The sequence below is a fragment of the Thunnus thynnus genome, chromosome 2 (genome assembly GCF_963924715.1).
Source record: "Thunnus thynnus chromosome 2, fThuThy2.1, whole genome shotgun sequence".
In the NCBI taxonomy this organism is placed as follows: domain Eukaryota; kingdom Metazoa; phylum Chordata; class Actinopteri; order Scombriformes; family Scombridae; genus Thunnus; species Thunnus thynnus.
In genome coordinates, this window is record NC_089518.1 from 29,801,251 (window position 1) to 29,812,803 (window position 11,553).

The 11,553-nt window shown below is 41.6% G+C and overlaps 1 protein-coding gene across 3 annotated transcripts in view; it reads left to right on the top strand.

Moving 5' to 3' along the window:
* LOC137200666 (atos homolog protein B) overlaps window positions 1-11,553 on the top strand; it is a 29,651-nt gene extending 18,098 nt beyond the window's left edge. For all 3 annotated transcript variants that reach the window (XM_067615397.1, XM_067615395.1, XM_067615394.1), the window contains 9 exons: window positions 1,033-1,219; window positions 1,498-1,711; window positions 2,686-4,045; window positions 5,965-6,023; window positions 6,114-6,213; window positions 7,890-8,048; window positions 9,087-9,155; window positions 9,405-9,610; window positions 10,288-11,553. In XM_067615397.1, coding sequence (XP_067471498.1) covers window positions 2,858-4,045; window positions 5,965-6,023; window positions 6,114-6,213; window positions 7,890-8,048; window positions 9,087-9,155; window positions 9,405-9,610; window positions 10,288-10,441 — 1,935 coding nt within the window. In that variant the 5' untranslated portion in view covers window positions 1,033-1,219; window positions 1,498-1,711; window positions 2,686-2,857 and the 3' untranslated portion in view covers window positions 10,442-11,553. The remainder of the gene's footprint in view (window positions 1-1,032; window positions 1,220-1,497; window positions 1,712-2,685; window positions 4,046-5,964; window positions 6,024-6,113; window positions 6,214-7,889; window positions 8,049-9,086; window positions 9,156-9,404; window positions 9,611-10,287) is intronic.

Consider the following 11,553-nt stretch of genomic DNA (forward strand, 5'->3'; position numbering starts at 1 on the left):
GTCATGACACAAGAAAGTGAAGTAACTGTTTGTTGTAATGTAGTTCTAAATTGTAACCAACTATATTTTTCCTCTTTACTGAGTTACAACATATGGGTGCCAGCAAAGTGTTAGTCAGAATAGCTTGTTTGATTGTATTTAAAACTCCTCTTATTGCCAAGTTTTACATGTCAATCTTCTGATGAGACGTGGAAGCACCTCAATCAAAGTCTTAGGCCCACAACAGAACATAGGCCTGTATCACAGTGTGTGGACATTTTGGCTGGCTGTACACACCTCATGGAGGACAGCCATTTTGTTGTGTTTGTAGATATTTTCTTGGAGGAGCATCTTTGCCGGTCTCCCCCTGCCCCCCAGCACCCTCCCTCTCTCTCTCTCCGCTTCTCTTTCTCCCTCTTTGTGGCCAAGCACAAAGGAACCGTTATCCTTGGGCTACTGGTTGTCATGGCAATGGCTCACTGTGACTTCCCCCCTCCACATTCCCAAGTTCTGGTCCAAGTGGGTCGGGAAACAGCCCACTTCTTTTGGCCTAGCCCCATTTAGCACCAGGTTAGCTTTGAAAATGTCAAATCTCTGCTCCACGAGTGGCTCCCCTCTTGTTCCATCCTCAACCCAGAGTGTTTGGGTTTTCTACTCAAAATGGGGCAGTCTGATGTGGAAAATAAAGGGGAATGATTGTGACATTTCTCCCTCAGGAGACCGGTTGGGTAGTTAATTGAGTAAAGTGGATTGATTTTTTAAAATTGATTTATCCTGTGTGTTGTTCTGAGTACAGTAACGAACTTAAATATTGACTTCCTAACTTGCCATGTTTGCACACTATGTGTACCTATGGTGTACATCAGTGTATAAGTGTAAGTATGTAAGTGGAGATGTGTCTAAGGATGTATGTGTTTCGCTGTGGATTTTTTTGGCGTCATTTTTTGTGTACATTGTCTTTGTGTATCTGTGTGTTCATCTATTCTCGTAATGACTGTTACAGTAAAGTATAAGCGACTGCCTAACCAATGATTTGTTTCTGTGTCTCTTCAGGGATTCTGGGTGGAATGACCCTGTCATGATGTCACAGTCATTGCGTACCCCACGCCCAGGTGATCAGGGTGGGCGTGTCTGGCTATCAGCCAATCACAGAGGGAGTCCCAACAGAGTCACTTCCGGTTCATATTTAGAAGCACTTTCTCTCAGGAGCCTCTTGCATCACTGACACTCCGCCTCTCCGGTAAATTTTAGCCTTCAAGATGGCACTTTGATATAAGTCACTTATTAGAGACCATTCTGTCTTTAGTGTCTTTAAAAAACAAACATAATGCAATTAATGTGTCTCAACTCAATGTTTCCCAGACCAATTTGCCTGCAATTTCTCACGAATTACCCCCCAAAACTTTTCTTTTTTTCAAGAATGCATCCATGTATTAGTACAAAATTAGTAACTACTATTTTTACAATGTTGTCAGATGATTGTATTTCCTACTTAACCTCTTTATGTTTTCTCTTCAGGCCATAGTCCCTGTGTCCACCTCCTCCACTTCTGGTTCCTGTGGAGTCCTTACTGTTTGCTGATTAACTATCGTGGGATGTTGGTGTCGTTCTGTGGCAGTTGCCATGGAGATAGATGGGTTCCTTTAGTAGGCCATTTCGGACACAACTTCCAGATGTTGTGCCAGATGCAGTGTGTCCACAAGGACAGAATTAGACAAGGACAGGCACAGAGGTGAGATGCTGATCATAGATGGACTATATGACATGTTAAATTATACAAGACAAAGTAGACTTATACTTTGCCTAAATTGTGTCCCATCAACATATAGTGTCCCATCAAGGCATTTCCAACAGTAATCATGAGGAGTCATGACTAGTGTTTAGATTTTATGTTCAATAAAATAATAAAAATACTTATTAATATGAGTACCTGATTTACCCCATATTTTTGTGGCAGTAATAATTTTAAGGCAGGAAAGGTTTACTACTGACATCCTGTTCAGATATGTCATGTCATATGCCATGACATAGTGAAGTCATGACATCATAACCATTGTCAAGGGGTGTGTCAAAACCAACAATCAGAGGCATACCATTCCTTCGCTGTCACACTTAAGAAAGTGGAAAACAGGGAATCTGCACGCCAGCTTTAGCATTTTTTTTTCCTTAAACATTGGATCTTTTTTTTCATATAGTCTGCATTTCCTCCGAGAAAGGGCGTGTCCATCAACACCTGGCTGAAGCGAGTGTCAACATCAAACATGAATGAGATGCAGGTTGTGTGAATTGACGCACTGTTTTACGATGGATATGATTAATTGCTGGATGTGACTCATGCTGTTTGAATATGGTTTCAGTTCTGTAGTCAGCCAACTGTAAAGGACAGGAAACCTGCTTACCATTAGAAAACAGTTTCTGATGAGATGCACCATTTCTATTCAAATATTCAGCTAAATTTGCCATATGCAATATGACAAAAATGCTAGTCAAGTGACCCTAAACACCCTAAATTACAGCTGTCCATAAATATTCTCATTTCACTGTTCTTACTTTATTTTACTTTTATGGCTTAGAAAGGCACAATGTCTTCTTGTCATTTGAATTGTTGGTGCTATTTCATGTTTCCCGTTATTCATGAGTCTCACCTTCATTAATCACTTAATCGAAATCTGTCCTAATAGTAACACTGTATTTTGTTCCTCTCAGGTGCTGTGAAGCTCAGCTTCCTGATTCACACTGTATGACGACATCACAGCAGGAACCATAGGACTTCCTATTCCTGTGAAACATCTTGCTCTGCCCTCTGGCACTTGTGAGGACCTACTTGACCCTGTTGCACAAAAGTTAGTCAATACTCTTATACTCCAGCATAGAAACCATGCGACACATTCATGTGGAGTTAGCCCACAAAAAGGCTCCATTAGAGCTTCCAGCCCAGGAGGGGGACTTGCCTCCACCTACGGCTCCAACACAGGGCCTGGACCCTGGGGTCAGACCAGGGGCCCCCAGGCACTTTGGCCAGGAGGAGCTGCGACTTCAAAAGGTCTACCAGCTCTCCATTTTCTCCCAGTTGGGGGGATTTTCTACCTCCACAGAATCCCACACTGATGCCCAACAGAGGCCTGTCCGGTTGGGCGTGAAAAGGGGACTAGATGAGCCCCAGTTGACTCACAAGCGCCCCCACCTGGGGGATTCCTCAGACAGGGAGGCGTTGGAGGGAGGGGTGCTGTGTGGGCCAGCCCCAACCCCAAATGTGGGGATGGGGTTAGTGATGGGCCCTGGTGGGCCTGGTTCTGTATACTCTTGCACACAGATGGAGCACAGAGACTCTGAGGGGGGGCTATCACCCAGGTCTCCACCCCTCTCCCCAAGCCACAACCCCTCCCGACGCCCAACTCAGCACAATCATGACAGGCCCATTCCCGATGTCTTTGCTCCACTCTCACCTAAATCACCCCCAATGTGTGACCCACATGGGCATCTCTGTGACCAGGGCCATTCTCTCGGAAGCTCAGTCAGGACTGAGCCACCTAATGGGGGCCGCACACCCACCTACTCACTAGGTAGCCCTGGAAATGAGAGTTGTAGTAATGGTACATCTGGAGGCCAGCCCAGCCCCCACTTATATGAAATATCCACATATGAGACTCCCAGTCCCGCCAGCCCCACCAGCCCCCCAGGCCCCTTCTCCCCCCCACACCACACAGAGCTGCAGGAACCAGGGGAGGCCACTGAATGGGAAGTTGGACTTGAATCCTCCCCACCTGAGCGAAGTGCCACCCAGGCTGCGTCCTCCTCCTCTAATGGCCTGGCCTCCTGGGAGAAGACTCCCAGCAGCAACGGCCACCGTCTATCCTCTGGAGGCCACTGGCCAGCCAAAAAGAGGCTGTTGTCCCCAAGTGACACAGGGGAGTCATGTTCAGAGGACGAGGGACCCTCCACCTCCAAGAGGAGCAGGCTGTCATTGCTGGCTTCAGGACTGGGCCCAGCCTCATGTCGCAGCACGGATGCAAAAGCTGCACCTTACTGGAACCACCTGCTGCCTTCTGCATGGGACCGGCCTAAGGTCAGCACACACACACACACACACACACACACACACACACACACACACACACACACACACACACATACAAGCACACATATGTTGTAATGTATTCACACATCTCTATTGTTGATAGAAAATTGCTTTGTCCAAGCTAATTTACCAAAACAGTCGGTCATCTCAACCTGTAATTCCCACTGCTATGCCAACTTATAGCTAGCATTAGTTATTCCGCAACTTGGCCGTCATAACAAGACAGTAACACCTGTAGTATTTGGTTAGCTAGTTCACAACTTGCCTTAACACACAATGTACAGTGGCAAACTGATCAATTGACACACAAAAATTGCACAAAATGTTATCGTATTCAGTACTGTTTGTTCCAGAAATGCAATTAGCTGCTGTTAGCAAATGTTCCCCAGTAGTTACAGATGTCCAATATGACTGGAATATCTGATATGTATAGATGTAACAAAATATTCCCATGAACTTAATACATTTTTATTAATAAAAAGTATTCAGAAAGTAAATGATAGCTTAGGAGAGCTGTATTCTCTTTTCTTTTATCTTTTTCTCTTTTTTTTGTTTTACCAGGTGATACAGTTGTTTATATTCATAATTATTGCCACTAGAAAGAAGTTGTTAAGAAGCATACAAAAAAAACACAGCATGTGCACATTTGCATGTGAAATACAACACCTTTAGACAAAAACACAAAACACAGACCACAGGACAGCTAAGACTTTGCATCCAGAATAAGGAGTAGCTGTTGAAAGAAAGTGCTTGATGGTAAGGCATCTGTGAGCCCTGACAGTCTTGGAAAAGAAGCAGGGACATTAAAAAAAGACAAACTAAGAGAAGAGTAAAAGTGAAAGAATGAAGTGATGGCCGGCTCATTATCACGCCACGCTGGAACAGCCTGAGTAGCTCCAGAATAAAGCCCATTGAGGGAGCGTCCATTGTTCCCCCCCATGAGTGTGCTGTGGCTCCCATGCACATGCACACACATACAAATACACACATACTGGTACATGCATACACATCCATCCCGCCTAAAAATGGTTCTGGAAGTGAATTGGCCATTTCTGAACACAAGGAGGCCAGAAAGAGCTTTGAATGTGTGTGCATGTGGGTTTGTGGGATGGGGAGTGTACATGATGGTTACAATAGGGTTCACTAGATCACTAGTTAGGTGGTCATAGAGTGGTGGGATCGCACAGGTGTAGTGTATGTGTGAGGGAAGCACAGGGAGAAAGAGATAGGTGTAAGAAAGACACAAGAACACAAAATAGGGACACAGAGGAAGAGATAGGAAGAGTTAAAGAAAAGGAGCGAGGTTATACTGTCACAGGTGTTGTTATTTCTGTAAATAAAAAGCGATTTAAGAGACTTAAAAAGGAGGAAGTGGATAATATTCTAAAATGCCTTCTGTGGTTTTGATTGAATGTGATGATGCAACAAAGCTAAGCTGACAAAGACCTCCGTGCTCTGTCGAGGGCCTGTGTAACCGTAATAGCAATAAGCTAACAATGAGTGAAGGGTTAAGTGTGAACAAGTGGCAGGCAGGTAGCATAGGGTTGGCTAATGACAAGTCATCTGACAGTTGGGTGGCCTTTACGATGAGCGGCAGCGTGGAAATGGGGAATGTTTATGCGAGTGATGCAACATCTAATAGTCAGTGGCCAGTAAGTAAGAGGACACCTGAAATACTCAATTACACATTCAAATTACTCTCACAGGAACACAGAAACACAAATACATACATTTATTCTTTAGTTGAGTGTGTACAGAGAAGTTTATTTTTTAACATTTTAATCGTTTTTAACATTTATTGTTTTCTTAATGGATGTTTGTGAATAGACAAGTGAGGACATATCAATCAGGATTTTAATTGAGATGTATGAATTCATAATTTACTTTTTTTCCCTCTCTGTGATCAGACTGCCACAGACTGCACGAGATCAGGGAGGCGACTAAAAAGTGGGCTACGTCTGAAAAGGTGAGTGCTGCATTACATTTTTCGAGTTATAAGTCAAAATTAATGTAATCTTAATCACTAACCACTGGTCTGCTTTGTGTTCATATTCAGTCGGCAGCTGCGCAGCGGCAGACACACAGACAGCGGGCGTGCCACACGATCCAGTTGGCCCTCATCTTCCATCAGCAGATCACTACTGGGCAACTTTGAGGTAAAAAAAACATCTTTTTTAATAACTCCAGGAGGCACAAGTGACTGCAGGTCAAAGATAGTGCCAGATTCAGTACTGTGCAAAAGTTTTAGGCGCTAAAAGTATAGTGAGAATGCTTACAAAAATATTGCTATAAATTGTTTTAATTTATCAATTAACTTCTTACAAAGTTGAGTAAAAAGCAGAAACATAAATGAAATCAAAATTTGCTGTGAGTAGCTTTGCCTTTAAAACAGCAGCAGTTCTCCTCGGTACAGTCCTCAGTTTAACTCGGTTTTCATGGTGACTTGCAGGTAGGTTGTTGTAACCATCCTGGAGAAAGAATGTTCTTCTGTGGATTTATTATTTAGGCCATCTCAGGTACTTCTTTATGTAATCCCAGACTGACTCCATGATGTTGAGATCAGGGCTCTGTGGGGGCCATATCATACCATCTGTTGCAGGACTCATTCTTCTTGTCGCTAAAAATAGTTCTTTATGTCTCTAGCTGTATGCTTGGGATCATTGTCATGTCATGAATAAATTTGGGACCTATCAGACACCTCCCTGATGGTATTGCATAATGGATAAGAATCTAAACATGTAGGGTGCCTAAAACTTTTTCACAGTACTGTACAAACCCAAACTTTAACCAGTGTAAACCCTTTGCAGGTGCAGTGTAAATTCTGCTTATGAAGCATAAAATCACCTTTAAGTCCTTATTTAGAAAATCTTAAATAAGATTTTGTGTAATTATCAGAACAATTTTCAAATTGTCAGAAAAGCTGAAAATTGGGATTTTACCATTTTTTTTATTCAGTATTGTGCAGGATGTGGAAAAAATAAACACAAAAAAGCTTATTTATTGCTACTTCAATAAAATAAAAGAATATTCATAATATCACAATTAATGTGGGTTATAACAATAAAAAATAAATTATAAAGGAGATTAAAGGGAAACTCTACTGATTTTCCAAGAAGAAAAGTGTGTGCTATAAAAAAGTCATTATTTCCTGTTCTGCTGCATCAAATTTAATCCATCATGAGTCTGACAGTGTTATAGGAGTGCAGTGCTAAATTGGTGGAGTTTGCATAATGTACAGAACTTGCTGTCATTGTATCTACACTCAATATATCTGAGTGCCAGTAATAAGGACATAGTGGTTTGGGTTCCTCCCAGTCCCAGTGCTGGGACTAGCTGTTTTTGTCACTGTTGTAGAGCCTCGCCCAGGATTTTGAGGACTACCATAAAATCTAGAGAAAATAAACGAGTTCCAAAATCACATCGTAAACATGTCTAGCATACTTGCTTTACTTGTTATTGTAGCTAACGCACAAATTTCAAGAGGGGGAATGCTGATATAAAGGCAATAAAGTTAAATGAAACTGGTAACAATGTAATAATGTTTGTCAGTCCACTCGTTGAAGCTTTAACACATCACTACGTTGGCTTGCAGTATTGTTGGCCAACAGATGCATATTTTATATTTATGTTCAACACAGCTCTGGGTTTAATTAAAATAAATAAATCAAATATGGATCTGTAGATTACACATTTAAAAGCAGAGCGTTCTTCTGTTAGATCAGCCAAACTGACTCCAAATTGCAGCAGTAAACCCTGCCCCTGTTGAACCCTGATAACAGTTTTAAAAAGGCTTGTGTTTACGACTCTGTACTCTCTCTCTCTCGTCTCTCAGGAGTCCATACTGAAGGGACGCTTCTCCCCGTCAGGCCGAATCGAAGGCTTCACGGCGGAGATCGGTGCCAGCGGCTCGTATTGCCCACAGCATGTCACCCTGCCTGTGCAGGTTACGTACTACGACATCTCAGAGCACAGCGCACCCTCACCCTTCCTGGTTAGTCTGTGTGTGTGTGTGTGTGTGTCTGCTTGATTTATGTACGTTTGTTTGTGAGTGTAAGCACACCATGTCACGATAAAACAAACAAAAAAACCACCACTGTATTTTGCACATCAGGTTATTTTGTTTGCTAGTATGAAAATGATACATTTATTGAAAGAAAAAGAAAAGAAAATTAGAGATCAGAACAACTATGCAGAACAATAATAAATATAAAACTGGCTTCAACAAGGTTGATGTTGGCTTGCCTCTGCATAACCAGATGTAAAAAACATGTGGCATGCTTTTGCTTTCATGCAAATATTGTCCCACATTTATTCATATCAGCATTGAATACTATACATTTATTAAATACAGTACCAGTCAAAAGTTTGGAGACACCTTCTCATTCAAGTGAATGGGAAGGTGTATCTAAACTTTTGGCTGGTACTGTATATAATCATATAACATAAGAATAACAAAATAAGTGAGGACCAGCCTTTAGTCTTACTAACAATGCTGTTGATATGAAAATCTAACTGTGTCTCCTGTTATTCTGGACCATTTGGAAACCAGCTGTTTTCACTTTTCTGAGATCCATGCCTCATGTTGCCTTTGAGTTGTGCATAAAAGTGGTGATTGTCAGGCCTCTTTCAATTCAGCTCTTTGAACTGCTAAATTGGCATTTAATATAAAACGACTCCCTGTGTAGCTGCCTTGTAACTACAGCATGATGCAGTTATGTTGGAGTTAGTCCGCAATCATTTATGGCTTTTGTTTTTTTTGTGTGTGTGTGTTTAGTGTTTTTCATGATGAATTGGTTTTACAGGCAGAACCTAAACAGATGTGTTTCATTAGTTGGTCAAATGGGAAATGAAAATTACTATTGTAATTCTTTGACCCCACTATCTTCCCTAAGAAGTTTAATTTGAGTACATTTAATCCAGAACGAGTTTTGAGTCCACAGCTATTAAAATGTGCCGAACAATAAGAGTTATTTACCGTTCCGGTGATTAAGGATGTTTAATCAGTGACGTGGCTCTCTCTCTCTCACAGGGGGTGATATCCCTTGAGCCTCTTGGAAAGAAAGGATACAGCATACCCAAAGCAGGGACCATTCAAGTGGTAAGTTTGTCTTATTTCACCGCATCCTCACCTCATTCTTTGCTCAGGAAAAGGTTAGGCTGCCGATAAACATTTCACAGATATCTCATACGCAATATTTTAATGTAGTAACATGGAACATTTTGATAGTCTTCATACAATGGAGATGTATTTTATTGATGTACCATACTCTCTTCCATTTGAGCTAAAATCATTGCTGTCTTATTTTTCCAATTTGAAATGCTGATTTGCCCTGACATTTGTCCTCAGACCTTATTTAATCCCAACAAAACTGTGGTGAAGATGTTCCTGGTGACCTACAACTTTGGTGACATGCCCGTCAATCACATGACTTTCCTGCGCCACCGTATCTTCCTGGTGCCTGTAGAGGAGGGGGTTGAGGGGAAGGGCGAGGCGTCTCCAGGGAGCGGAGTGCTAGACAGGAAGAAGATTCTCTGCTACCTGATACATCTCAGGTACGGCTGAGGTTTTAAGTGTACCTGACTTGATTTTAAAATTCTGATTTATTAGCCTGTGTTGTGACTTTTGGAATAGTATCATGAAATGGACACATCAACACAAAAGACACAAAATGATATAATTAATATTATGTTGTTATACACCTGTAATGAAATACTATATATATGTTCATTAAATACTAGGAAGCTATTTTTGTGCATTTGCAGTTGTTTTCCATAATTTAAGGAATATTTTGATTTAATTTGTTTTCATATTGAGAGTTCAATTAATGTGAGGCTACATCCAGCAGCCAGTTAGCTTAGCTTAGTATAAATACTGGGCTAAATGGGCTAAACAGTTAGCCTGGCTCTGACACTGCGTCTGGCTAAGAAAAAGTCCTGCACATAACCCCCCATAAACAGAGGCTGGAAGGCAGTTTTTTTTACCTTTGGATGGAGCCAGGCTAGTTGTTTCCCTCTATTAGATAAGCTAACCGGCTGCTGACTGTAATATTTATGTGATGGATATGAGATTGGCATTGACCACCCCATCTAACTCTTGACAAGAAGGCAAATGAGCTTCATTCTCAAAAAGTTCAACTGTTCCTTTACGGCTTTTTCTTTTTTAGCTTGTTTGAATACCTTCAACATTTTTTTGTGTTTTGCTAACAGAATTTCTTTTGGTTCTGATTCAGATTCCAGAGCTCCAAATCTGGGAAGATCTACTTGCACAACGATATCCGGCTGCTATTCTCCCGCAAATCCATCGAAGTGGACACAGGGATCCCTTATGAGCTGAAATCTTTCACCGAGGTGCCAAGAAACCCTAAATACTCCCCCCGTGTGTGACCCCAGCTTGACCCTTTGACCCCCCCCCCTCGAACACCAACGCAGCCCCTCCTGTGCTTCCTAAAGAGGAGGGAGGGAAACAGACAGACTGCTAGAATGATGGACACAAAACTTGATAAGACTTGATGAGACACGCCACATGCACACAAGACACACGTGCACATATGATACAGTGTTGGTCAAAAGTCCCACTTTAAGACATTTTATCCTGCATAAAACAGTCAAACAGTCAAAACAAATTGGCGAAAAAAAATTGTCTCGCAACCAAACATGGCATTCCTTGTACCTTCCATTCACAGAAAATGAAAATATAAGAATATTTAATATTAGTGTAGAAGCAGGCCAGCATGCAGGCAATCAAAAGCAGGACTTTTACAATACTTTTATCTGTACAAAGAAATGCACAAACACTGACACACACACAAGACCGAAAACAGACTGACAAGACTCAACGCACAGCACATACTACATGTGTCACTGCTGAAACACTTCTGGTGGCGACTCTCTGAGTTCAGTGTTAACATGCATGCCTTGTGACTTAAACACCTGAGTTTTCCTCTAGTGCTGTATCACACTGTCCTTCACTCTGCCTGCAGTTCCAACCATCATCCCGAAACCAATAATTATAACTCCACAACTTTGGATTTGACAAAGAAAAAAAGCCACAAACAGTTCACACATGCTTGATTGTGGGGTGAATATGATGATTATCCCCCTCTATATCCTTCACACACCAGCGGAGAGGAGATAAGCAGAGACACAAACACTAGTGAAAGTGATCAGCCATTTTGATCGGATGTCTTATCAGTTGACAGACATAATTAAACCCACACCGATATGATCTGACTAAACTCAGGACATCTGTTGAAGAATAAATTTATCTTCTAACCATTTCTCTCATCATGGTACAGACCACTGTGTACAGTTCAAGCCAGGAGGGTCGTACCATGTCATGAAAAAACAGGGGAATCCAGTTCATTTTATGTAGCCAGACTGAGGGACACTGTGCTGTTTTCTTTTCTTTTTTTTTTTTTTTTTAATTTTCTTTTTTTTTTTTAGATTCTGTTCAGAACAGTCTGATGTTTGAGCAGAAAATGAAAAAAAAATAAAAA